Source organism: Corvus cornix, chromosome 10 (genome assembly GCF_000738735.6).
Source record: "Corvus cornix cornix isolate S_Up_H32 chromosome 10, ASM73873v5, whole genome shotgun sequence".
NCBI classification, from domain to species: domain Eukaryota; kingdom Metazoa; phylum Chordata; class Aves; order Passeriformes; family Corvidae; genus Corvus; species Corvus cornix.
In genome coordinates, this window is record NC_046340.1 from 2,825,301 (window position 1) to 2,852,127 (window position 26,827).

Below are 26,827 nucleotides of genomic sequence, written 5' to 3' on the forward strand. Positions count from 1 at the left end.
TTCTGATTTCAGAGGAGCTCAGAGTCTTAGGACAGATTTTGATGCAATCATTGAATGAAACAGTATGGTACATACAATACTGCAGCAGAAGGACTGTTCCATGTGAAATATGTCCAAGTGAACTGAACAAAGGATCTTCTTGGTCCTCCAAAAAAAAGTATTTTGTTCTGACACTGTTTTTGAGTCATTGTAAAATTAAAATTTCTAAGATACTTGATAAAAACTAAAGATGACCTAAAACCAGTAATATTGAAAATCAGAAATCTTAATCTTAAATACATTCCCATTCTAGAAAGAAAAAAAAAAATCGTAATTTTGGACTTTAATTGTGCAAATTGAAGTGCCACTTGTATAAGTCCATGATCAGTCACCTTCTTGGCATTCCATAAAACCCTGTAAGACATCAGCAATTCTGCTTTGGTTCTACCTTTCGGAACCCCAGAGACTCCTTCACCAGTAAGGCACTAAAAACACATTGCCATGTATAAACTAGTTCAAACGCCATGGAAGCACACAGAGGACCAGGATGACACAGAAAGAAAAATGTCTAGGCATTGTAACAGCTAAACATCAGCTTTCAAACACACAGATCTCCTCACTAGAGGAGAAAGATTCACCAGAAAGGGAGCCAGTCTCAGATTATCGCATATCTGTCATAATCCTGAGATAGATACCAAAGTGATGGGAAGACTTAAAATTAATAAAATGAGAAACCATCATTATCTTTGTGCACTGAGTAAGAGGAGAGTTATAAAGAAAAAATTCTGTCTTGACTGGGTAGATGCATTTACACCACAAATGCATGTGGACAGATGTTCAAATACATTCATACATAAAATTGCTTTTGAAGATTGAGAACTACCCACATCATTTACTCTATAAGGACAGTGGATCTCAGCTCTGTATTATTCCATTTTCAAACTGTTTAATAAGAGAATCTGTTGCTAATGAAAAAATGAATGGGTTGCTTCCTGTCAAATCCGTTAGAGAAGATGTTTGAGGAACACTCACAAAGAACGAAAAGTACAGGAACAGAAACTGTCTGTAATATTCATCCCAGTAAGGATCCTATTTCTTCCCATTTCATTTGCATGATGCAAAAAATAGAACTGCAATTATGACAGCATGCAAAATTCAAAAGTGATTGGACTGCTCTTTATTACTGCTCAGTGTGTGACATGCATGTGTCAATAATACCAGCACCATAATTTTAATATGGTATGCTGGGCAAAATGCTTGAAGAGAAGATTTGAACAAGAACCACCAGCATCTGTTTATAAGCAAAAATTTAGCAAATAAAGTAGAGCTGAAGTCAGGAATTTTCATCTCACTTATCTGGTTATGACTAACTGCATTGATGGATGCTTCAGTGCATGTGGTGTACAAGTGGTGAAAGATTAAGGGCAAGACATCAGAGAGACAAGAACAATTGCTGCACATCGAGCAGTCCATCTGCTTTGGCCATACAACACTTACTATCAAGTGACTAAGAGGCCAAATTTTAGCCTGCTTCTGAAACTGGGCCATCTAAAAAACAGTTTCAAATTCTACTCATTAATACACATTGAAGACTTTGGTGAATTCTCTGTGGATACAGTGCTTCACATCAAGCACTGCAAGACAAAAACTGGAATTTGGCTTATGTTTAAACTCAGGCTTCTTAAATATCATTTAAGATGGGGTGTGTTGTTTTATTTTTATATCTGACTTAAGGAATAAAGACTTCAATGACTACAAATTTATTACTGTGGACTGTAATGCTGCGAGTGGTAACCTCCTCTATTTAAAAAAAGTTAATATATAAAACCCACAAAAATATGATTGGCTAAAACACATGTAAGCCACTAAAAATCAAGAACAGCTGAAAAAGGACTTCTCTCTCAAGAAGTTTGCTGTGCAGCTTTTAGAAGTTCCCCCTGTTTAAAGCACACTGAAATACCCAGGTTTAGCTAAAAATAAATTTGCAGATGCACATATAAAATGTTTGGTTAGATGAGGACCCTCACAAGAGCAGCAAGATGTGAATTATCTCATTTCTATTTTAGCATTACATGGCAGTTGCTAAGGTGGGCATTGTTGCACACACGTCTATGTTTGTGACTCATTCTTGTAGGAATTCGTTACCTGCCTTATAAATTTATATTAAAGGAGAATTAATGTAAAGCCAAGCACTAACAGCTACATTGCTGTGTATATTAAAAAAAATGTGGATGGTTTTATCTTTTGAAAGAGAGTAAGGTAGAAAAACACTGTAGCTCCACAGGACCAAACCAGTACACAATGAGAGTTGCCTTAAGAACTCTGTTCAAGAGTGGTACTGTCACAGAGACAGCTGAATAAACTAAAAGATCTTGGCTTTTAATCACCTAAAGCTAGTTCTCAGCACAATTATTTTCTAAACTTGTTCAAAATTAAAACTGAGAAAACACCACTTGAAATTTCAAATGTTTAACTCAACAGCATAAAATGCAAATGAACAGTTATTAGACTTGGTAAAATAAACTTGTAGTTAAAAATTAAGTCATTAGCTGCAATATTGTCACCAATGAACACTTCAGACTTTTAGCTGTTCACCTGTTATCAATTTATGGCAAAATTGCAACACTAAACATGAAGTTAAGTGAGCACTAGCATAAGAAAATATTTCAGGAATATGTAGCACTTTCATTAAAGACTCTCTCTTTCCACAAAATCCCATTCTATGAGATAAAAAGGGTTCATTCTGAGCATAAACCTAAGGACATTAACTATTCTAGAAAATTACTTAGTATTTTCCAGATCATCAAAAAGCATCTCTCATTTAATTAACCTACAACCAAGCCTTTGGAACACAACTTAAGTTTGCTACGAGAAACATACCAAACATCACATATTTTCCAAACTAGTTTACCACTATTATTTAAAAAAACCCTTGCCATTTCTCAGAAGCAATTTTCCACTCATCATGCAGCACAGTTACAGGTTAAAGGGCTAAACCCTGTCATTATTCAGGCTATAAGCCTATTTTCTGAATAAATCTACTGCTCCTTCGAAGTTTGCAGAACCTTGTCCAGCATTCTTTGAACTCTTTGGCTACAGAAAGCTTTTTCCATTTCTAACATGCATATTGTCAATACTTTTTTTATTTCAAAATAAGAATTCTCAGCCCAACATCCAATAACCATTACATTTGTATTACTTTCTTTGAAGCTGGCACACACAAAATAACTTTTTTCAGAAAAAAAAACTTGCTAAAACAAGTTTGTGCTCCCAAAGTAATTGCTGTCAATCTCTCTACATTTCCATTATACATGAACAAAATGGAAAGCAACCCAGCTTTTCAAATCAGTTGCCTTCCTTTAAAAAAAAAAAAAAAAAAAAAAAAAAAATCAAAGAAAATGTCTTTCTCTAATTTATTGAGTTTCTTCCAATCAAACATCTCTCTCAAAACCAATGGCTCAAATTCCCCACAAATATTTCAAATATGATGTGTCAGAAAACTTGGTTTGGACATCATTTGTACCATGGCATTTGTTCACCGTTCTCAGGTGATAACATTTTACTGGTGACTTCAAGCAAAGCCTCAAGCTGGAAGCTTGCCAGCTGCAGCATTTGTTTCAGAACACAGCATTCACAAGAATGCTCTGTGCTGTGACTGTCATTTGTGTGGTGCTTTGCAGCACTTCCACAGCATCTCCATAGATAGGCAGGGACAGAACCAACTCCAGTATTTCAATGCATGTGTTTTTCCTGCCTCCTGCACAAGAAACAGTACTGCTCTTTCCACCTATCCAGGGCACCCCATCATGTACCTGGAAAGTTCCTAAGAGAAGTCTCTACTGTAAATTCAATATTTGTGTTTTGCACTGAATGAATCATGCTCGATCTATTAAACTCTATGACACTGAGCTACATAATGCAAGATAAATACACTAAGAACTGATCCCACTGCAGCTGTAACAAAGGGAGCTTGTTTGAGTTTCCTGTCCATTTATGTGTTCTAAGCCAACATAATGTTATTTAGTAGGCACTGGTAGTGTAAAGCTCTGTTCATGTAGCCATGGGAGCCGAATTCCTAAAGCAAACAAGAAGCTTTTGAAAAGAAGTTGTGGCTTTGGAGGCTAGGTGGCTTCTCATGAAATTCATGTGCATTTACACTGCCGGTGTGTAGCAGCCCAGAGAACTAACTGTTTCTGGCTTTCATTGCATGCACTCCCCTGGGCTCTATCCCACCACAGCAAACCTGATGCTTTTACATATTTTGTCTAAGCTTAAAACTCATTTGTTTGTTCACACTACACCTTTGAGGCCCCAACTCCTAACCACCTGTCTTGCTGCCAAGAGCAGTTCCTTTGTCTCTTACCATGGGCACAATAGATTTGCCCCCACTAAAGAGAAAGCACAAATTCTCTACAGACAGGGAAGAATGGACAGAAGACTTTTTTTCTTCCCTCTAATATCTTAAGTGTTTGATTTTTCTTGCATCTTGCTAGGTTTGTTATGTATTTTATTGGTTTTCAGAGGCATTCCACAGAAAACATGGGAAAAATCAATCTCAGTTGTTAAAAATCTCAAGCATTTTTTAAAATTGGAGCGAGTTAAAGCTATCTGTTTATATAAAGTCCAGAAAGCTCCATTATGATCACATAATGTAGACATGGCCAATTTGTGGTTCTTGAGCCACATGTAACCTTCAGGCAGTTCAAATGAAGCTCTAATGGGGCTAAATCATGCAACAAACACATCTGCCCCGAGCTGCTGAATAATCCAAACCTACAGTTCTGGGGTATCATCCATGGTTATACTACTCATCCCTTTCACCAGACAGAAAAAGAACTGCAAAGCTCCAATATCATCAGATAAAAGCAGGCACATTCAAAGTATTTTCATAATGTTACTTCATAGCACTCCTAACTATCATCACCTGCAATATTTCCCCCTTTAAAGTATTTGTTTCCACTATTTATAATACCACCATAATTCCATCAGGTTACTTGAGGACAGAGACCACTCTCAGTTCTTGTCTCCATCTCAATACACTGCCTGACTACCAAACATGGTATTTTTCACTTCTGAAATTCCCCTTAAAAAAAAGGCAGTTTCTCCTTTACATCACTTCGATTTTTCCCTACTTCCCAAATCTTTTTTGGTGTTGACTTAGCACAAGTACCACCACACAGCAGAAAGACTCACTGTATATTCAGTCATCTATAAACTACCTTTGAATGCTCATTTATCCCTGAACACAGAAGATTTCCTTGTTTAAAGCACTGTGTTAAGCTACACAGATATGAAACACATCAAAATTTATTCATTAAAAAAATATCAAAATATATTTTAGAAAAAAATGGGGTTATATCAACTATGAATTGGGGGGAAGCATTTCTTTGAGACATACATCAATATGGCAATTAAAATATTTTAAGTAATAAAATTAGTTTTATGGGTATTTTATAATTATTTCTGAATAAGTCAGTAAGTATATATGGCTGTAGCTAAGAAACAAACAACTGCCACTGTAACTGATTTGAGTTTCATTTAAAATTTAGTATTGGAATGCTCCATATTATTTACATCTCTTCATGATACCAGATTCTTGCACAGGGAAATATATACATGCTTGGAAAAATTACACTTACACTTTATTTCAGATTAACTTTCTTTCTAAACTGTTGGAATTACAAGAAAGGCTTCCTGCTTTTCCCAGCAGATGTCACTGCACGGCAGCTGCAGAGAAGGCACATCTGTTGAAAGAATTGCCAAGGGCAGCATAAGCAGCACAGGTTCCTTTGCCCATACAAAAAGGCACTTTATGAACCATTTAAATTCAGTACAATTTTTTACAAGATAACTTTAGTTTAACTGCTACAACAGCTATAAATTCCAATTTTTAAATTTTCAGCTGTCTCATCCTTTCTATTTCCTTTTAGGACATACATTTGATTTATCTTACAATTCTACTATGCATGATCCTCTGTCATTTCAGACTACTGTTTGTTTGGTTTTTTTTAAGTGCCCTTTCAAGTATTCAAGGGGAATCTGAAGCTGAGAGACTATTTATCCACTCACTTTATCAAAGCTGGGATGCAATAAAAACATAGCCATATACCTGGGTGGGCAGTCATGCAATAGCTTTGTCCCAACAAGCTACTTACCCCCCTCCCATATTCAGAGTCATTCTAGCAGGCAGATGTCACATGATTAATTCAGCAGGTCCTCTTTACAAAGAAGTGCATGAAAATACCTTAATCACTTCAATCTCCCTGTTTGCACTTTTCCAAGATCATTTTCTTTTGCAAAGGCAGTATTTCAGATAAAAATTAAACCAAAAGAAGAGAACACATTTACAGAAATTGAAAAGGAAAATTGTGATTGCTAGTGACTTCCCAAGCTGGAAGCATTCTAGCTTTCAAATCTCAGACGAGAACAGAGCCTTTAGCAAGGCAAATAAAATGCATTCTTCAAGTGAAAAATAATTTGATCAACAGAGATTGATTTGAGAACAAACGCATATAGTAATTTTTACACGGATTCTTCCACAGCAGAACTCCACAAGCTTCACACAAATATGCTTTGAACAGTAACATTCTGTTCCATGCAAAGTGCAGTTTTTCCTAAATTGGCTGTCAGGGCTCCATCCAACTCCCACAATACTTAGTGGGATTTTTCAAATTAATTCCCCGGGAGATAACTGATTCCCTATTGAGCTATTTTTAAGAAAAAAGTTGTCTACACACAATGGAACAAACAGAATTCTACAAATTTGGACTTGAACTCTCAACCTCTCGCTAGCACTGGTAGAGGTAATAAAGCCAATAGCTGGTTCCAATCTACAAGCAAGCTATTCCTGAGACTCTTGTTTCCATGAAACTTGCAGGAAACAACTCCAGCTTATGCAGCTTTGGGCTTCAATGAAGTGAATTCAGAGCTTTGAAGAGATACAGCCTGATCTCTAGTTTTCTTAAGTGAAAATGAAGCTCATAAAAATAGCACAACCTCTAACAGCTTTGAAAAAAGGCTGAGAAAATAAAGTCAAACCAAGCTAAGGAACAAAGCACTGGGGATAAAACAGATACTGCATGACTTGAGAAAAAGTGCTTCTACTGAGCTATTTAATTTCATTACAGATTGGAAAAACAGAAATAGAATCTTTAGTTTTATTAAAGCCTTTGCTCGAGAACCAGATCTACTTAGAACATTCAGAGTGAAAGAATTAGTCTTGAGAAAGAATTCATCTTTAGATAGATTTAATCAGCAGTCACTTTCAGTCTTGTAGATCTGTGGGAGAGAACCATTACATGTGTCTCATGAGGTTAATTCCCTAGTCACAATTCACATGAATTAACATGCTTTAAGGATAGTTCCTGGACACTTACACTAAAAATTACTAACAGTTTACTCAGCTATAAGTGATGATACCAACTTGCTTCAGCAGATGACTGTTCTGGACCCTAAAATGTGATTCATGGGAAAGCTAAGTTTCATTTCTAATTTATTGCAGAAGTTCTGATATTTTAGAACTGCCAAAAGGGGAAAAAAAATTAAAAGTTTCCTTCGAGATTTATTGAGATGTTGTATAGTTTCCTTCTTCAAAATGCAGGCCAACAAGAAATTCCAAATTAAGAACCAGTTTTATTCAAGATAGATAGCAAAGATGGTTTTATGGATGCATGGACAATTTCAATAGTTCTGCTTTTCAAGCTATGCCTTTGTGAAAAAAACTAAATTTTAGCCAACTTCATTTTAGAAAGAAAAATATTCATACTCTGCTAACCATCAAATACAACAAAGACATTTGAAGTCATAATTCAATCTGCTGCGACTGGATGCAGCTCCACCAGCCTCAACAGGTTAATTATTCCACAGATATTGCTTCAGAGACCTACATTCACCACAGTCACAAACAGCTGTTCACCATTAACAAGATTCAATTTGACAGGTGGCTTTATTATTTTTTAATTTTTCACTTTTATCTTTCACCAATTTTAATCATCATTTTCAATTACAATGAAATTATACTTGACAAGAACCTCCTTTGCAAAAAGATTCTGGAAAAACAACATTTCCTTCAGGCTACTGATGTTCATGGTGCTTTTCAAGCTGCCCCATCAGTTTGGGTGATGTAACAAACTACGCCTAAGGTCAAGTTGCTGGCTTGATAGGTTGAAACACAAATCAGTCTCTAGTTGTGTTTGCACAAGTAGTACATGTTTTTGCTGTCAATGATCCATGTAACGTGAATTTGAAAGAGCATTCTTAAGCTTCTGACTTGATACTGCAATGGGACTATTCACGGCACAAGTTACAGAGGTTTAAACCTTTGCAGAAAAAGGTATTTCTATTGCAAATACTTCTAGCCTTCCCCTTTGGCAGTTCTGCTAACTCGATGCCTACGTGAATGCATAGCTTGACATTTTAAAACAACAATGTAGGTATCTCAATCCAAGCATCTCTTACACACGTTTAGTCAGCCAGCTCCTAAAGGCAAGGTCGCAAAACAGACACCATCAGTAGAATGCTGCTTTGTTACTCGAGTGAAAAAAGCTACTTAAGATCAAAGTCTAATTATGACATCTGCATCACAGCACTAAGTTGATTTCATTATAAACAGGATGAGTTTGTAATTCTTCCACCAGGAAAAATTAAAGGAAAAGAATACTTCCTTCTTAGGAAAAAGAAATCCTCACAGCAAATTTTCCAAGTAATACACTGCTACAGGTCTTACAAAAGAACAGGGCTGGCTCTTGGTAACACCTCAACACTGATGTAAATTCAAAAGCATTGCAAGCTTCATGTCTTACAGTCATCAATGCCTCCAAATTATTCATGCAGGCATAGCTCATTTGGTCTTGAAAATATGCCTCTCCAAACACACGGACATCATGTTATCCCCAATGCCTTCAGTAGATTTCCTATACCCACTGATAATGTTGATTTACAAACCTAAACATTTACTTCCATTTCTTTGATAGCTGAGAAATTCAATTCAGCTTCCACACCACAAGCTAAGGGAACAGGGAATTTATTTGAAGCAACATAACCCAAGCACTGAGGACCCAGCATTCTTGATACCCTCTGAAAGAGAAGAAATGGGAAACTATACATTCAATATGGAGCAGCAGGAGCAATAATTGAATACTTTTCCATTCAGGCCCAGCCTAAAGAATTTTGTATCACACCTAGGAATCTGGAAATATGACTCAGTCATTATTTCTGTGGGAATCTTCAATCTCTTCTTGTTAGAAGAAAAAAAATAAACATCTTCCAGCTTCCACAGTCAGAAGCCAAAGAAGTCAGTCACTGAAAATTCTTGCTATGGTTTTCTTCCATTTTTCTTCATTACAGCATTTGGGTGACATTATTTAACCAGCAGCACCTGAAAGTCAGTATGTTACAAGAAAGACTTCATTCTGTGAACTATTTTGCATTGTAATATTTTCTGAGATATGGAACTCTTCCGACAGTGTAGAAAGCATTCCTACTCCCTTTGTTCAGTCAGAACAGTCTCGCATCAGAAAGATCAGGCCGGTGATGAATACTGTTCCAGTGCGGATTCTGTAACACGATGTATCAAACCAGGAGGCCTGTGGAAAGGAAATATCTATGGACAGATTCTCGGTAGATGCTTCAGAGATGTTTATTTCCCCAGCCACGGCCGGGGCTCTGCCGAGGAGCCCTCACAGTCCGGGCCGAGGGTCCGTGCCCACACACGGAGCACAGAACAACCAATGGGAACGAGGCTGCCCAGGGGCAGGGAAACCCCGTGCCTGCCCTCAGGGCCCCGCTCCCAGGGCTCCATGGCGGGGGAGGAGACCCCGACAGAATACGAAATAAGCGCTGTACTTTTAAAGGCGATCCTTTGGATGGAAAGGTGCGCCTTTGGCTCTCTGCCGAAGCACCCGGCCGTAACGCCCTTTGTGCTGTTGTCTCCTGATTGTCCCTTTTCTGAAACTTTCCTTCAAATTCTACAAAGGGCGAAGCTCCTTTTTCCCAGCCTCGCGGTTGGGAGGGCATCATCGCTGATCCCTCCGCGGGAAGGGTCGCATCACAAATAGTCCCTCCTGCGGATTACTGCGCGGCCAGGACGGCAGCACCGCGGCTCCCTCCGGCCGATCCCTCTGTTACCAATGGGATTGTGATGTTGGCTTTTCGCGTGTTCCAGAACTGTTATGAATGGATTGCGATGTTGGTTTTTTCATGTTCCTTAATGTGAGAAAAGCTTTGCCTCGGTTCTGTAACGTAGTGCTGTAGAATGGCTGCAGTTTGGGTGCTCAGTTTGGGGAGGGTCTTCACATTCCTGGAAAATCTTATCAGAAGAAAAGAACCCGAAACCAGACGGAATGAGGCAAGGAAAAAGATAAGACTGATAAGATGATACTCAGCAACTCCAATGAATAAATGAATGATACATGCCGGTGACGAATACGAAATAAGCGCTGTACTTTTAAAGGCGATCTTTGGGATGGGAAGGTGCGCCTTTGGCTCTCTGCCGAAGCACCCGGCCGTAACGCCCTTTGTGCTGTTGTCTCCTAATTGTCCCTTTTCTGAAACTTTCCTTCAAATTCTACGAAGAGCGAAGCTCCTTTTTCACATATAACAACTCAAAAATATCTGTAGAATCATTTCACATTTCCCTAAGGAATGCATGCATCACTGTAAGGACACAGAAATTGCAGGGTTTTGTTCTAAGAATCCCTGCTTTTCCCTTCCTACTGTCTTTCCTACTTTAGACTGCCCTCATGGAACCTATTCCAGGATTTTCCTAACCTTTTTTTGCTGTCTTAGTCCCTGTCTACTTTGTTCCTCTCAAAGAGCACAGATGACTTCTATTAATACCACAGTGCATTTGATGCCTGAAAGACAATTTTTATAGCAGAAAAAACAAATACATTACACTCGGTTGAGAACGCAACAGTTTAACAGAATTCAAGACTTACCACTGCATGGGGTAGATCTCTATCAAATGACTGGTACTAAGTTGAAGTCAGATTTCACCAACTTAACCAGCCTTTGTCAGATAATAGTAAGACCTCAGATGTCTCAGAAAACTGGAGGTGCTCATAGACCTCTCCACAATAGGGAACAGGTGAAGAATAGTTGCATCCCATTTAATCAAAATTACCATCTAGCTGCAACTGCTAGCTATGCCCCTTCCATAACAAAACTCCTTCCCAGTAAAGAAGTATTATATTAAAGCTTTGTTTCTTGTACTTTCTCTCAACCTTTGTATAAAAGCATAAATAAAAGACTGAAGAATTGCTATGACAAATATTAACATGCTTTGCAAGGACTCTACACTAGGGAAATGACACAAGTTTCAGGGTATCTCCAAAAATAGTAATAATAACCTTTCATCATGAGTACTTTTTAGAATGTGCTTATTTCTGTATTTTTAAAACCAAATAAATATTCCACATTCCATTAGATAATTAAACTGTGACTAAAGGTATGCAAGCAGGACTCCACAACAATAAGTTACAGGAGATGACAGTATGTGGTAATTACTCAAAAATTCTAATAGGCCTACTGAGAACTTGGACAGCAGGCAAGTAAAATACAAAACCTTACAAGGAAACAGCTCCCAAACAAGAAAGTCCCCATCTGCAAAGAAAAGTTCCAACATACACATTGCTCCATGCTATCAACTGCTCTACTAGCTACATACCATTAACACACCAGCAATGCTACAAAACAGACCTGGAGAACAGCAAGGAGCAGCAGCTCTGTAACAGACAAAAAACAGCAACCAAAGTTGATAAGAACGATAGCAAGGCACAGCCTAAGCCCAAGCAATATAGGCCTAGGAACAATGCCCAAGCCCAGGCCATCAGACAAACCTGTGCTAACAAGACCAGGTCCATAAACAAATCAGACAAATCAGGAACGCCAGAGATGGCTCCGAAGGCACAAACCCACACCTCAAGCCATCCTCAAACAAAAAGTCAAGCCTGAGCCTTAATAGAGCTTGGGCTCATGGGCAGAGGTGTGGGTGGGGAACCCAGGTAAATGCAGTCAGGGTAATAAAGGTCCATCGGTGCACTCTGAGTCCTGAAAGGGCTTGGGAACAAAAACAATGAAACAAAAGGAAGCAAAAACAAGAGCACCAAAGACTTTCTAACATAATTAAACACTGAGCTCCCTCCTAAAAGCTGATTGTTTCCCATGATAACACAAATGGATTAATTGCTAATCCATTTACCTAATTTTACAGTCTCCAAAGAGAAGAGATTTCAAATTTCACAAAAATACTTTGAATAAGGGCATTGAACCTAACTATAAAAAACAATTATTAGGAGCCAAAGCCAAGTGGAGTGAGCAAAACAAGTACCTGAAAAAAATAACAGCCTGAGTGCAGGTGATGCTAGCCAGGGTAACACAGGTGCTTCGCATACATCCTATTCTCAATTAGTCTTAATTATCTGCTGATTTAGTATTTAGTCTTTGTGCTACCTCTATATGAAAAATATTTGTTTGTAAATTAAAGTCTTTTATTGACTCCTATCAATAAAAATTGTAAATTACCTGCTCTTGATGGAGTTCTTAAGTTAAGATTCAATGACATGTACATTCCTGCTCTAAAAATCAGTCTGGCTTATAGTCTAACATGAATACTCTGTGACTGTGTGAAGAAATGACAATAGTTGTTCTGAAGAAAGCAGTATGGCCTATCACAAATCCTGAAAAAGATAAAAAAGAAAATCTACCTATCTGCATTGGAGGAAAGGAGAGAAAAAAGTATAACACGTAGCTGTGGTGTGGAGGAAGGGAAGTGTAAAAAAAAATCATTAAACATTTTCCAAGTGAAGTTCTAGGTGGGAAAACAGATCTACTGAACACCTAGCTTCAGACCTAAAGCCTTTCCATTTTGCTCCTGCTCAAAAAGCAGGCATGACAAGGATTCCTAGAGTGCCTGGGTAGAATACTTAGACATTTCTGGGTACATTCCTGGAATGTTCCTACAAAGTAGAGAGAATTCCTAGAAATTCTTCTAAAAAGACTTTCTAGAAAGCATAGAGGGGATTCCTGGGTGCACCTGGAAAATTCCTAGAAAATATAGGGCAAACACCAGGCAAACTCCTAGGATACACTCAGAAAATCCCTAGAAAGCAGAAGAGAAAACAGAACATTTCTAAAAACCATTGGCAGAAATTCCTACAAAGCAAGGAAGGAAAACCTTCAGAAAGCACTATGAAAATTTCTATCAAGCCTAAGAAGAATTCTTGAAAATTCCTAGATGCTACACTGGGAATTCCTTGAAAGCATTTGGGAAAATTCCTAGAAAACACTGGGAAAAGCCCTAGAAAGCTGCAAGACCATTCTACATAAACCATACACTGATCTATATAACTGCTATGTGGGATTTTCTAAGAGGGAAAATTTGAATACAAAACACGTCCCTAACATTCTGTATGCCTGAAACCAATTCTTGTAGGGATTCATTTGCATTCTATTAAGAAACAAGTACATGATGCTTTAAGAATGCACCATTAAAAAGACAAAATGGAGAGCAGTGCAGAAATAGACAGTAAGAGTAATAAGCACGTGTGACACTTCCACTCTTACACACTCCTGATTTCCAACAATATCAGCTTGCAGAAGTTTCTGACACCAGCAGGAATCTGGCTCTGCAGCAATCCCCCGTGAACTCTCTTCTCACACAGACATCCTCAATCCTGAGAACTCTCATGAACACCGTCCTTTGAGAAGTACTCTCCAGTCTCCTCTTGTACCTACATACAGTTTTGCATCCACAGCATCCTTCCATGGAGTTCTACCTATCTACTACCCACCATGCCATGGATTGCCTCTTTTGCTTTGTTTTGAACAGAGGTCTGAGTAGCATCAGTTGTTCTGGCATTGGAAGAGACCTTTAAAATGGGCATTTCCAATCCAAATGACAATTCTGCAAACCTCTTCCACAGCCACCTCAAAGTTTTTCTCCTGTCTTGAGGAGACATCATGTACTTTTAGTCATTTCGTGAACTGAAGCCATTCCGTACCTTTGATAATTCTTGCTGCCTTCTCTGAACCTATCCCAGTTCTAATACGTATTTTTGAGGACAGGAGAGCTGAAGTACACACAATATCTGAAGTACAGGGGTACCACCAAAACAACAGGACAGAGAAAGATTTTGCTCTGTTCTCTGTTCCTTATTAAATTCACACTAACATTTAATTTGCTTTTTGAACATCGAGCACTGAGCTATTTCCATGGAATCATCTATCCTGATGCTCTAAAAGTGACCCTTCCCTTTGATTGCTCTCCCTTTGTTGCCCTTTGTTCTCATACCTGTATACTGAATTTAATCTGCCATTTTGCTGCTAAGCCCCTCACGTTTGTATGGTCCTTCTTTAATTCTCAACAATCTACTCTCATTCCTATACTGAACACCACACAAGGATCTCACTATTACACATCCAAAAGAAGATTTAGTGAACCACTGGATTATATATTATGCTGAAACTTACAACCAAGCATCTCTAAGCAGTAATCAAAACGTGCTAAAGACAAATACTGACAAATTGAAAAATGTATCTTGTTAAACTATCTGCAGCTGTCCATTTCCCCTTCTTTGAAAAGCTTTCACCCCAAAGTTTCAAGAGAAAGGGAATGTGTAGTTGGGACTCCAGTCACTCCCAAAGAAATGTAGCCTCGAAGAATAAAATCCTTTCCTTGGCAACTTAAGACAAGTGAGTGTCCACTGGAAGGCTCCAGGTGCAGGCACACGTTTTTCCTGATGCATCTACTGTGGTGGCAATGACTTCCAGCAGAGATGCAGCATCTCTGGTATCTACCTAAGGTGCAGTCATTTCACCGTAGCTTTTGCCAGCAGGCAGAGATTTTCCACACAGTAAGGCACGAGCCAAACCCCATATGCCTTGCCCATCCAAAATTCCTAACAGTAATGGGAACTTCTTCCATGGAAAGATACAAGACTGGATGTTCACTGGAAAATTAAGTAAACACATTGAGGGTGGCCCTCCCAGAAAGACATGCAGACATGCAGAAACTCTTTCCACTCCTTTTCTAAGCATGTCTTTACTATTTATTTATGAAGTTTTGTTATAATAAAGCCTGGTGTTTGAAATGTGCAATATCTAGCCTAAGTGTAATACAGCACTTATACCTAGTCAAAGAACCCCCACAAATACTAAAATTCTGCCCTAATGCATATACATGCCAGTTACTCACTTTGAACTATCCTTATTTGATAATAAACAATCAGACCACATCTTCAAATCCATCTACCATGAAATAGGACTATGTTAAAAACACAGTTCATTTGTCAATTGAAAATAAAAATTTCCATTCCAATAATAGATAGGGTAAAACCTACTGAAAAAAATACAGCTTAATATCTTATTTACTTTGTATGCTGGGAATTATTGTAACAAGACACAATTATTTTATTTCATGAGTTATAATAATTGGGAATTTTGAACATTAGTCCATCAAAACCCAATACATATATTTAAAAAAAAAACCCAACAAAATATTGTCCTTTCTTTTTAGAACCTTTAATAATTGTATGTTGTCCTTTAAAAAAAGTTAATCTGGCCCACTAAATATGACAAAAAAAAAAAAAAAATTCTTCCCCAGAAATAGAGAGCAACAAGCCCAACAAGAAAAAGTAATGAAGCTGAAAATTATGTGAACACTCACTGTGCTGGTTTTTCAGTTTCATATTAGAAATGGACGGAAGACAATGCTGGACAATTTCTCCAAGAACTGATGACTACTCTGTCCAAATTATCAGATCTGAAAGGAGAAATACAGCCATTCTTGAAGATCAGCTGCCATCTAGTGAATGGTGAGAAAACTGTTTAAAACATTACTTTCTTTTTTTTTTTTTTGTCGATTTAAACTAGATTCTTGGTTGAGTATTTTTTGTCACTTTGTCACTGTAAATTTTGGGGTCTGTAAAATATTCAGGAGCATGGCTACTAAAAAGGATGCATTTGAAACCAGAGCCATGTCACTCAGCAAAATTTTCTATTAAAATATATAAATAATATATATGTGATCCAACAGTTTGTTCAAGAAAAGCCAATCGTGTGCACTTTCAATAGGACATATTGGTTTTTGGGGGGCTTCACTATACTAAGAACTGAACTATCAGTGGCTTAAAGTAAAATAATCAGTATTACAGCAATAAACTACAGCAAAAACTTCAAGAAGTTTAAGTTAAAATTGACTGAAATGTGCTCATCAAGCAACAATAGCAAAGTTTTTCTGTTGGACACCAACTTTTGTTACTTTATTACTTAAGATTAGATTTGCAGGTGTTTTCCTTCTCATAAGAAATCAGATTTTCCAGATGATACAATAAGCCTGTTAGAAGGACCCACTATATATATGAAGATAAACCACAGAGCTCATTGCAAATATTCCATTTTCCATACTTTTCTTTCCTAAACACAGCTTTCTGAAACCAAGCAGAGGCTCTACCACTTACAGTTTGAAACTCTGAAACACAAATCTGCCATTTTAAGCAGAGGATGTTTTTTGTTGAATCGAGTACGCACTTGAGGGCACTCGTGTTTATGAGAGCCTTTGACAGAAAGAAATAAAACAAGAGAATGTGTTTAGAAGACATTGGCTTGAAAATACATTCTCCTGCTTGGAATGAAAGCTCCTTCTCATCTTTTGTCTGTACATTCTCTGGACAGACATTAGTATGTCCTATACCAAATACCTGGTAAGTCTACATATTCCATAGAAGCATATTCCACAGAAACATTTGCATACATGTGTAGTACAAAACCGTGCTGTGAAAGGAAAGATTCGGTAGAGGAATAGAAAATAAACACTGAAATGAGAAAATCTGGTCATGAATTGAAAGGAAATGTATTACAGGCCCTTTTGCACATAATTAGGCTTAAAGAGAAGGCTTGCTGGTTTTCACACTGTGCAGCCCTACGACATTCTTGTGAGTTCCTGTTCAGCATTTAGAATTATTAGGAGCTGGTTCTCTTAGCACTGCCTGCTTTTATTCATATGGCTTACTGAAATATTTTGTGTACAGCCTTAGCTCAGTAAGGAATGTGATTAACAGGACACCATCAAAAAGGTTTTCTTACGCTGCCGCTTCTGAGGCCTTCAGAATACAAGGCAGGACAGATTGTAGTTGTGCTGTAAACCACTTTCTCTGGGTTTTCTGTGAATACAACTGTGTCTGGCTGCCATCATGCATTTGAGATCCCAATTCTTGTATGTCTGTGGCCTCAAAGTCTGTGTGTATTCAGAGTATGTGTGACTTTATTTAAAACAAAGCTACTTGCAAGAATAAAACTATGCACACGCTAAATTTTATCTTGTAGCCCACAATGCTGGCAGACATCCTGGAAGGTTTTTATTCATAGCACAATTGAAGAAGGTGGTGGACCAAAACTTTTCTTAAATGCTGACTAAGCATTTGTCAGAGCAACATACTACAACAGTTTTACCAAATGTCGAACGAATATTCTGTGTCTTAATTACTTGTACCAGCAGCTTCTCAAGTTAGTCGTGGGGCTCCACACATGGTTTTTTAACCAGCAACCACAGCTGACTCAATCCTGACCACTGGAGACAGAGGTACTACCCTGAGCCAAGGGAAGCACAGACAGGAACATGGGAATGGGGAAGCCCAACATTTGGGAACATGTTTAAGATGCACCAAACAAGTAGGTGGCACTGAGGAGACAAAAAGAGGACAAAGAAATGAGGGTGGCAAACAAGCCCTGCCATGACCAGCTCTGTGGAGAACAAGCCAGATGGCAATTAAGTTTTTTACTCCGTGCATTTCGTCTGTAGGATGAGGGTAGAAGAAATCTCCAGTACACAGCATTCACCTCACAGGCATTGCTTTGACAGCCCTTCAAAAGGGAAGGCGCAGGGTGGTGGCTGAGGCAGGGTGTGAGGGAGGTGGCGGACATCAAGTACTATGGGCAGTTCTGGGCCCCTCAGTTCAGGAAGGACATTGAGAGACTGGAGCAGGTCCAGAGAAGGACAGCTTAGATGGTGAAGGGCCTGGAGCACAAGTCCTGTGAGGAGCAGCTGAGGGAGCTGCGGGTGTTCAGCCTGGAGAAAAGGAGGCTCAGGCCTTATCATTCTCCACAACTCCCTGAAAGGCGGCTGTAGCCAGGTGGGGCTTGGCCTCTTCTCCCAAACAAGTGACAGGAAGAGAGGACACAGCCTCAAGCTGCACCAGGGGAGGCTTAGGTTGAACATTAGGAAAAATTCATTCACAGTAAGGGTGATTAGACATTGGAATTACCTGCCCAAGAGTCACCGTTCCTGACGGTGCTTACGGACAGACTGGACGTCACCCTTAGTGCCACGGTCAGGCTGACACGGTGGCGTTGGGACACGGGCTGTACCCGATGATCTCAGAGCTCCATTCCTACCGAATGAACTCCGCGGCAGCTGAGGCGGCGCCCAGCGCGCGTGCTCCGCTGTGGCGCATGCGCGGGGCCGCCCGTCAGCGCGCGAGCGGCTCCGCCCCGGCCCGTCCAGCCCCGGCCCGGGGGTCGCGTCCCGCCCGCCGCGGGTCGGGAATGCCGGGCGGCCGCGGTGCGCCGGGCGGTGGCGGGGCGGCAGCTCTGCGGGACGGCGAGGCGCGGTGAGTAAGGAGCCGGACGGGCCCGCGCAGAGCGGGGTCGGGGGGGGGGGCTGCTGCCCTCTCTCGTGGAAGCAGCGATGGAGGCGGCAGCCTTAAAGCTGCTCCCGCTGGAGCCGGGAGATGAGGGCACCCAGCGGTGCCGGTTGGGACCTGCCGCACTCTCCTTCCTGGGAGCCAGGATCGGCGCCCCGCTGAGGATCTCCGTGCCCGGCGGGTGCTGTGTGTGCACGGCGTGGCCCCGGCACGACCTGGCGGACGGGTACCTGCAGGCCGACCTGACGTGCAGCAGCGCGGGGCTGACGGCGCGGGACCTGCGCGGCCTCTCGCTGAGCGTGGGCCGGCTGCAGCTGCTGCCGCACCGACAGCTGCGGAAAGCCACTGTAAGAGCGGTCCTCAAGAGCGCCGCGCTGAAAAAGTCGACTCCCAGAGCGGTGTTGCAGGAGACGATCAGAGAGCTGCTAAGAAACGTGTATGTTTCGCTGCATTGTGTTGTTACTGTTGCCCCAAGTCCCGAAAATCCCGTGGCGTATGTTGAAATACTGTCTGCGGACCTTTTGGAGGAGGAAGCTGGATTGATAACTGCCCAAACAAGCATAAAAATTAAGGAGTTGATCACTTTAGAATGGTACAGACATCTGTCAGAAGACACTGCAAAAACTTCCATTGCAGGACTAGATGATGTGGGGAAGTCTTTGAAAGAAATGATTGATCTGCCTTTCCGCTTTCCAAAAACTTTGAAGAAGCTGGGTCTTTCTGTCCCTAATGGAGTGCTATTAATTGGTCCCCCAGGTGTAGGGAAAACTCTTATGGTAAAGGCAGTAGCAAAAGAGCTGGGTGCGTATCTGATTGGCATCAGTGGCCCAGCCCTCCATGGTTCAAGACCAGGAGAAGGTGAAGAGAATCTGCGAAGAGTCTTTGAAAAGGGCAGAGAGATGTCAAACGAGGGCCCAACCATTCTCTTTTTTGATGAGATTGATTCTTTATGCCCAAAGCGAGGAAGTTCCAACAATGCTCCTGAAGATCGTATTGTTGCTCAGTTGCTGACACTGCTGGATGGTGTAGGGAGTGAGGGTAAGATGGTCATTGTGGCAGCAACAAACAGGCCTGATGCCTTAGAGCCTGCACTGAGAAGACCTGGCAGATTTGACCGAGAGGTAAATAAACGCTGTTCCTCATACACTGACATTTCTCTTTCCTTATTGTAGTCATGTTTCATTGTGGGATTCCACAGGTTTGAGATGGGTGTCTTGTTTCTGTCTTTACTTTGCTGCAACTTGGGTAAGTTTGTTTTGGGTTTTTTTTACTCAGGACACTGAGAGCTCCATATACTTGAAAATGGACGGGGGAAGTCTTTATGCTTGTCATAAAGACATTGAATTTACCTGATCTCGAGGGGGGTTGTTTGCTTACAGATGCTTAGCTTTACAGGATTGGATTTTTTCCATTTAAATCCTACATTGAAGATTTATACATCTCTCCTTAAAGGTTTATTGTGACAGGGAACTAGTAACCTCTTGTGTGAAAACTTCTATTCAGGCTTCAGTAACAGAGGTTGGGTCTACTCTGGAAAACTGCCATTAGCCTGGTAGTCCAAAGAAGAGAAACATATGCAGTTATACAGCACACAGTGCTTGTGCTTGTATTGTTTATTTTTCTGTCTAAACCCACTCCTAGGTCTCCAGCTTAATCAAGTTCTTTAACGCTTTCATAATTATAATTTTTGTTATTTTCCAGGATTTATAGATTGTTGAGATATATTTTTATAATGATGCTTTACCAGGTTTGCAATCATGTATGAATGTTTATCTGTTTTATTTTTTCCTATATATTAATCTAATTTAGTGCTTGTGATGTAAGGGAATTATTATTTCAGTGTTATGGGACTTGATAAACACTGTCTGACAGTGTCTTATGAACAACTGTTTATGCAAACACTGTTCACTTGAAAAGTAAATGGTATTTTAAATACTTGTCCTTTGTATAGTGCTGGAAGTAGGTTTCCTGTAAAACTCTTTGGTTGGGATAGAAGTATATAGAAATTTTCAGTAGGCAATATAAAGCAGAGACAAAATTGCTTGCCTAGGTCTATAAAATAAATGAATATAGCAAATTATCTGTTTAAAACTTTTGTTTCTTCTGTTTGGTGTAGGTTATTATTGGGACCCCAACAGTTACACAGAGAAGATCCATCCTGCAGTTGCTTACATCTGATATGCCCATTTCTGCAGAGGTTGATTTGGCTAAGCTGGCAGAAATGACAACTGGGTATGTGGGAGCTGACCTTACAGCACTCTGCAGAGAAGCTGCTATGCAGGCTGTGTCCCACAGCTCTTTGGTATGGTTGCAAATCAGTTGAGAACAATGTCAGTAATACTCGTACTACCCTTTCCTCGTTTATACTCAGCTTTACTTGAAAAGCTCAACAAGTTGAAGGCTCACACCAAGCATATTCTAAATATAAATGTTATGTTTGCTAGTCCTTTCAGTTCTCACCTTCGTTCTGTTAATGCATCTGTGGTTTAATAGTGGCATTTACTAGCCTGTTTGAGATAAAATGTGTTACATTCTTCAGTGTGTGGTGAAAATGAATTTGGCAATTTTTGAATTTTTATTCAGAAGACTGTAGGATTTGATGTGTGTTAACCCCAGAAGCAGCTATTTGATTTAGCAGATCACTGTCTGATGCAGCTATAATTTAGGGAGTAGTAGTTTTCTCTGAAACATTAATTTCTGTTCTGCATTTTTGTGCCTGCAGTGTCTAAGCTCATTAGATCAGGAATTGGCTTACTTCTTAGTTGTATTTAGCCTTACGTGAAATGTTTTGTGTATTAATGCAGCATTTAAGAATGACATTAAAATATTGTTAATATGCTCTATCTGGGCTTTTTTCAGGATTCAGCTGAAACTGAAACCATGATTAACATGGGAGATTTCCAAGATGCTTTTAAAAAAATTCAACCATCCTCTTTTCGAAGTGCAGTTGGACTAACAGAGTGTACTCCTGTGACTTGGGAGCAAATTGGTGGTCTTGAAGATGTGAAATTAAAGTTAAAACAGGTAATGTATTAAATGAATTTAGGAAAACAGCTAATTTCTAATAAATGTGTGCTTCACGGTATTCTGCATGCTGCATTATGAAAATTAATTCTCTTGCCAATTACCTAATTAGCAGTGTATTTTAAACATTACATGAAGTTATTGCAATGTTTGAGTTAGAAATCTTGCAGTCACAAGATACCACCACCAAGCATAGTAATATCATGGGAAAATATGCATGTTTTTAGTAGCTGGAAAAGACCTAACTTGCAGCCAGATAATTTGTCCGTTCCTGAATATCTATCCAGGGATGGCACTTGGGTATTATCTCTTCAGGATTGCTTTTAGTTCTGTTTCAAATGGAAACTTTAAGCAGGGAGCATTATATGAAGAAAGACTAAATCAGTATTCTCTGATTTCCAATTAATGTTTGTATCAAGGAGAGGAAATTATGGACTTGGCAGTTTTATTGATCACTTGTTACTGAGAATTTTATGCCTTTTTTATGTATCAACAGAGTATTGAGTGGCCCATGAAATTTCCTGAGGCCTTTGCCAGGATGGGCCTGTCTCATCCCAAGGGTATTCTTCTCTATGGGCCGTCTGGGTGTGCCAAAACCACGCTGGTGAAGGCTGTGGCCACGAGTTGTCACTGTTCCTTTCTCTCTGTAAGTGGTGCCGACCTGTTCTCACCTTACGTTGGAGATTCAGAGAAGATTTTGTCTCAGGTACAGTTTTTTTATTTGTATAAGGTCTGTAGTTTATTTTTGCTTGATTTTTGTAAAGTATTAGTTAGACCTAAATTTTGTTGTTGAAAAGATGATAGAGCTCTCATCTGATTATAAAAAGTGAGAATTTATCCCTGAAATTACACCATGTTAAACTTTGAAAGTATTTCTGCCCTTTTGTTTTCAGTTCATTTAAGAATGTAAATATGAAGCAGAATTTGCCAATAGTAAATGTTAGCCAGAACAGCTCTTAAGAATCATTACAAATGTACCTTTAAAGTTAGGTAAAATACAGAGTATATGTAAGTGGGATTTTTTTTCACCTTACCTGATAGAATGCAGACATTAATGTTTTACTTTATTAACATTTGTTCAAAGGTTTTTCGCCAAGCAAGAGCAAATCCTCCAGCAATAATATTCCTAGATGAGATTGATTCTATCTTGGGATCTCGGGCACAGGGCAGAGCTGGCCATGGTGTCTCAGAGCGGGTTCTTTCTGTTCTTCTCAATGAATTGGATGGGGTTGGGCTGAAGGTTACAGAAAGAAGAGGAGGCAAGCTACAGCTTGAGGCTCAGTGCCAAGAGCAAAGTGACGAGGAAAGAAAGGTATTTATGCTCCCTTTTCTGTACAGGAAGAATGAGAAATGCTGTCCAGTTGCTTAAAAAATCTTAGTTGTTGGCATTCCCATTTTAAATCTAAAATCCTCAAAAACATGCAAGAAGCTCTTTTACTCTGTCATAATTACTAGATTTTAGGAAATACTGTATCTGGGCTGCTGACTGTTTTTACATACACTGTTCCTCAATGAGACCTTGTTTGGACAAAATACCCACACAGGCTAATGAGCATTACTGGTTGGGGTTCATCTTCTGTCACCAAAATCCTTTTCTTGGCACTAACGTAATTTTTTAGATTGAGTGTGCGATTTTTACTCTTAAAACAAGTTCCTCCCTGAGCTTACTTTTTATAAGTACTTCCCCTACTTCATTTGCAGTTCTTTCTCACACATAATGCATACAAAAGCAGCACAGTTGTGATCAGTTACTTACTTAAACAAAAAGTTGTACCTTCACTTGTCAGTGAATTGTTCACTACATGTAATATTTAGCTATTTTGGATATAAATTTCTTCTTCTTATGATAATCTTTGGGAGAATAATGAAAGAAAACAGTTCCAGAATTGTAGGATACTGAATTTTTTGCATGTAAAAGTACTTTCTTTCAATCTGGTCAAAGAAAAATCTTCATTTATTGCCAGGGCAGATAATAATTTCTTCTTTGTCATGTCATCTGCCCTAGACCAAGGCATTTTTTTACCTCAGGAAAGATAAAATACTAATATTGAAGGGAAAAGAACTCCATGAAAAATTACATGACCTTTTTGCCCTTCCCCTGTTCTCATTGGTAGTTAACTGATATCTTCAGATATTACCTGTCTTAACCATGTTGCACTAATTTGTTTATCTGATCTCTTACTCAGCTGGAGTTTCAGGAAGCTTTAAACAAAGATTTCATGGTAGTTGCTGCAACAAATAGACCAGATCTGTTGGATGATGCCTTACTCCGTCCTGGAAGGCTGGACAAGATGATCTATATTCCACCTCCAGATCTGAAGGTATTACACATACATATGGATGTGGCTTAAAAGGGGAAGATGTTCATTGCCACCATACTTCAAGAGCAAAGGGGGCAGATTCCTGTAACATATTTAACAATTGATGGGTTTTTCGCTAGAGATCAGTCACCAAATTCAAGGTACAATGAAGAAATTTAAAAAGGAATAAAGATACTTGTATTTTAAGCACTAATAGCATTTTAACTGGTGTAGGTAGTTATAGTATTGCATATGGAAAAGAGAAAATACTTATTTACAAAATAAAACTACAGTTCAGGAAATACCAAAATAAGTTGTCTGTCCTTGCTTCAAATAATTTTTGTGCCCTTTTTCCAAGGGTAGTGTAGCTACTTGTCCTGAGCTTCACAGAAAGAGCTGACCCAAACCATGCCAAATCAGGCCTGTTCTGTCTAAAATGCTGTGTTTTCATGTAATAAGGAGTAACTGTGAATATCAGACCTTAAGTATATGAGACAACCAGAAGAGCATTATCTCCATTGACAGCATTTTATTCTTCCACTAAAACCAGGTAGTTTTGGTACTCTCCTGGATTTTCCGTGGTTCTAATTTCAAATTTGGTACTGCTTTAGAGAAAGATTAATTTTTGGTTTGTTTGGTTTTGTTTTCTTATACAATGTGCACCAATTTACAGGGAAGACTTTCCATTTTGAAAATCTGCACTGAAAAAATTCCATTAGATACTGATGTGTCCTTACAAGACGTGGCAGTCCTAACAGACCTCTTCTCTGGAGCTGATATTGAAAATCTGTGCAAGGAGGTAAGACATATTCCTGGTTCATCTGTGAAATAGACTCTAAATAACAACTTTGAAAAAAAAAGAGATAACTCATAGATGTTACCAAGCCATCTGTAGTACAGGTTCTTTCACAGTTTGCATTGAAAATACAAAGAAAATCTTTGAAACAGAAGAACTGAACAAGGGTTCATTCTTTAAATAAAAAAGCCAAATAAGAATAAAGTCTGTCTGTGATAATTTACTAGAAGTTAAGGAACTGTACTACCCTTTATTTCATGTGGCCCTCTCTAATCCATACTCAGATCTAGGTGAATTGTATTCTTTCTCCTGCAAGCTGAAATTAGCAGATACTGTCAAGGCTAGAGAGGAAAAAAATGAGAAGAAAAATCCAGAATTTGCGTTGAGTTGTATAAAAGACAGAAGACTAGTAAGAAAATCCAAATATATAAGTGATAAAGGATGTATTGTTTAATCCAGACAGAAAAAGAGAATTAAAAAGTTATGGTAACCTTACTTGGATCTTTATCTGTTGTTTAATACCTGTTCAGTTACACAATGCTGTTTTCAGATGCTTTAATACTTTGTTCCTTGTAAAATATTTTAGAATATTTAGAATGTTCTTTGCAATTCAAAACATGATAGGGACTTTAAGTTGTTTTTTTTTTCTTTTAAAGGCTGCTTTGTTGGCATTGCAAGAGAATGGACTTGAAGCAACTGCTGTCAAACAGGAACATTTTGTGAAATCGTTGAAGACTGTAAAACCATCTTTAAACATAAAAGACTTGGAATTTTATGAAAAATTCTCTAATCAAGAATTAGTCTCTTGAATCTAAAAAGGAGTGGCATAAGTATTTTTAAATATATTACAAAGATTTTGAAAAGGTTTGCATCTTTCCTGCTTTTTTAATACTGTACTTACCATAGTTTTCAGAGTGTTTGAAATACAGTAAAGTTTCACTTGTGAAAAGTTCTGCAATTTCAATAATGAATAATAAATGAAAATCTTGTTTGCTTTGGGTAGGTTTATATCTGATGGAACAAGTCATTGAGATACTTAGATAAAACTGTGGAACAGCTTAGTGTTAATGTAGATTTCCTACTTTTAAGTACAAAAATGGCATATTAAGAAAATTTAAAATGTGTTGTGAAGTCTCCAAAAGACAGCAAGTATTTAAGAAATAGAAAAGCTTTCAGGAGATTAAATAGGAGGAAGTAAGCCCTATTCTATATAATGTAAGGTGTTTTTTATGTGCCTATCTACAGGCTTACTTTCTTACAAGAAGATTCCAGTGGCAGTGAAAAGGTTGTCAGAGCTTAACTCCTTGGTGTAGGTTTGGAAGTCAGGGCTTTTGGGAGTAATTTTAGATTAGTTACTGCTTACTGTACAAACATGTGAATTGAGTAAGCAGGTAACAAGTGTGTAATCAACTCAAACTATAGTAATTTCTTCTTTAGAAAAAAAAGAGTTTGCTTAATGACAGTTTCTGCAGAACTATTTTCCCCACCCAACCATTCTTTGTCAATACATTTTTGTTGGTCACCTTCTAAAATACTCAGATCTAAGGGAATTGGTATTACATGTATGTAAGTGTGCATTTTAACTTAAAAGAGTAGGAAGGTTTTTATTATTTTTTACTATCTTTTCCCAGTGAAAATGCTTGTGAACAGAATACACCACTGTCAAAGATAGTTTCTTATTTTAGCTGGGGTTCAGAAGTTATAAGCCCACTGGCAAATATTTCTTTCTCTTAACAGGCACACTAGGGACTGTGCTGAGTGTGGTTTATAGTGAGACGGATCACAAAAAGAAGTTCAAGGCAGCTGGTGACTGAGGAGGGCAAAAGGCAGTAGTAGAAGCCATTGTAACCTAGAAAAGGGTTCAGATACAAACAACTGCCCTATAGCTTGGTGGCTTTCATCACGATTTTATAGAAAGGACCATTCTGTCACTTTTTTGGTGGCAACAAATAGTCAGTGCTCGTGAACTTCCCAAATATGCAAAGGTTTCTCAGCAGCAGTGCTGATAAAAAAGTATGAAAACTCTGTTTTGCTTTCCAGTGTTTGAGAGCTTGCATTAGAATTGCTGGACCTGAAAGTTGTTACAGTAA

General features: G+C 38.8%; 1 protein-coding gene across 1 annotated transcript; it reads left to right on the top strand.

Moving 5' to 3' along the window:
* The first annotated feature begins 18,590 nt into the window (after nt 1-18,590).
* Nucleotides 18,591-25,745, top strand: SPATA5L1 (spermatogenesis associated 5 like 1). Its single transcript, XM_019281001.3, has 8 exons — nt 18,591-19,738; nt 20,734-20,919; nt 21,477-21,641; nt 22,138-22,347; nt 22,726-22,953; nt 23,828-23,962; nt 24,615-24,740; nt 25,394-25,745. The coding sequence occupies exons 1-8, from the start codon at nt 18,662-18,664 to the stop codon at nt 25,544-25,546; spliced, it is 2,280 nt and encodes a 759-aa protein (XP_019136546.2). The 5' UTR covers nt 18,591-18,661; the 3' UTR covers nt 25,547-25,745.
* Nucleotides 25,746-26,827: the final 1,082 nt, after the last annotated feature.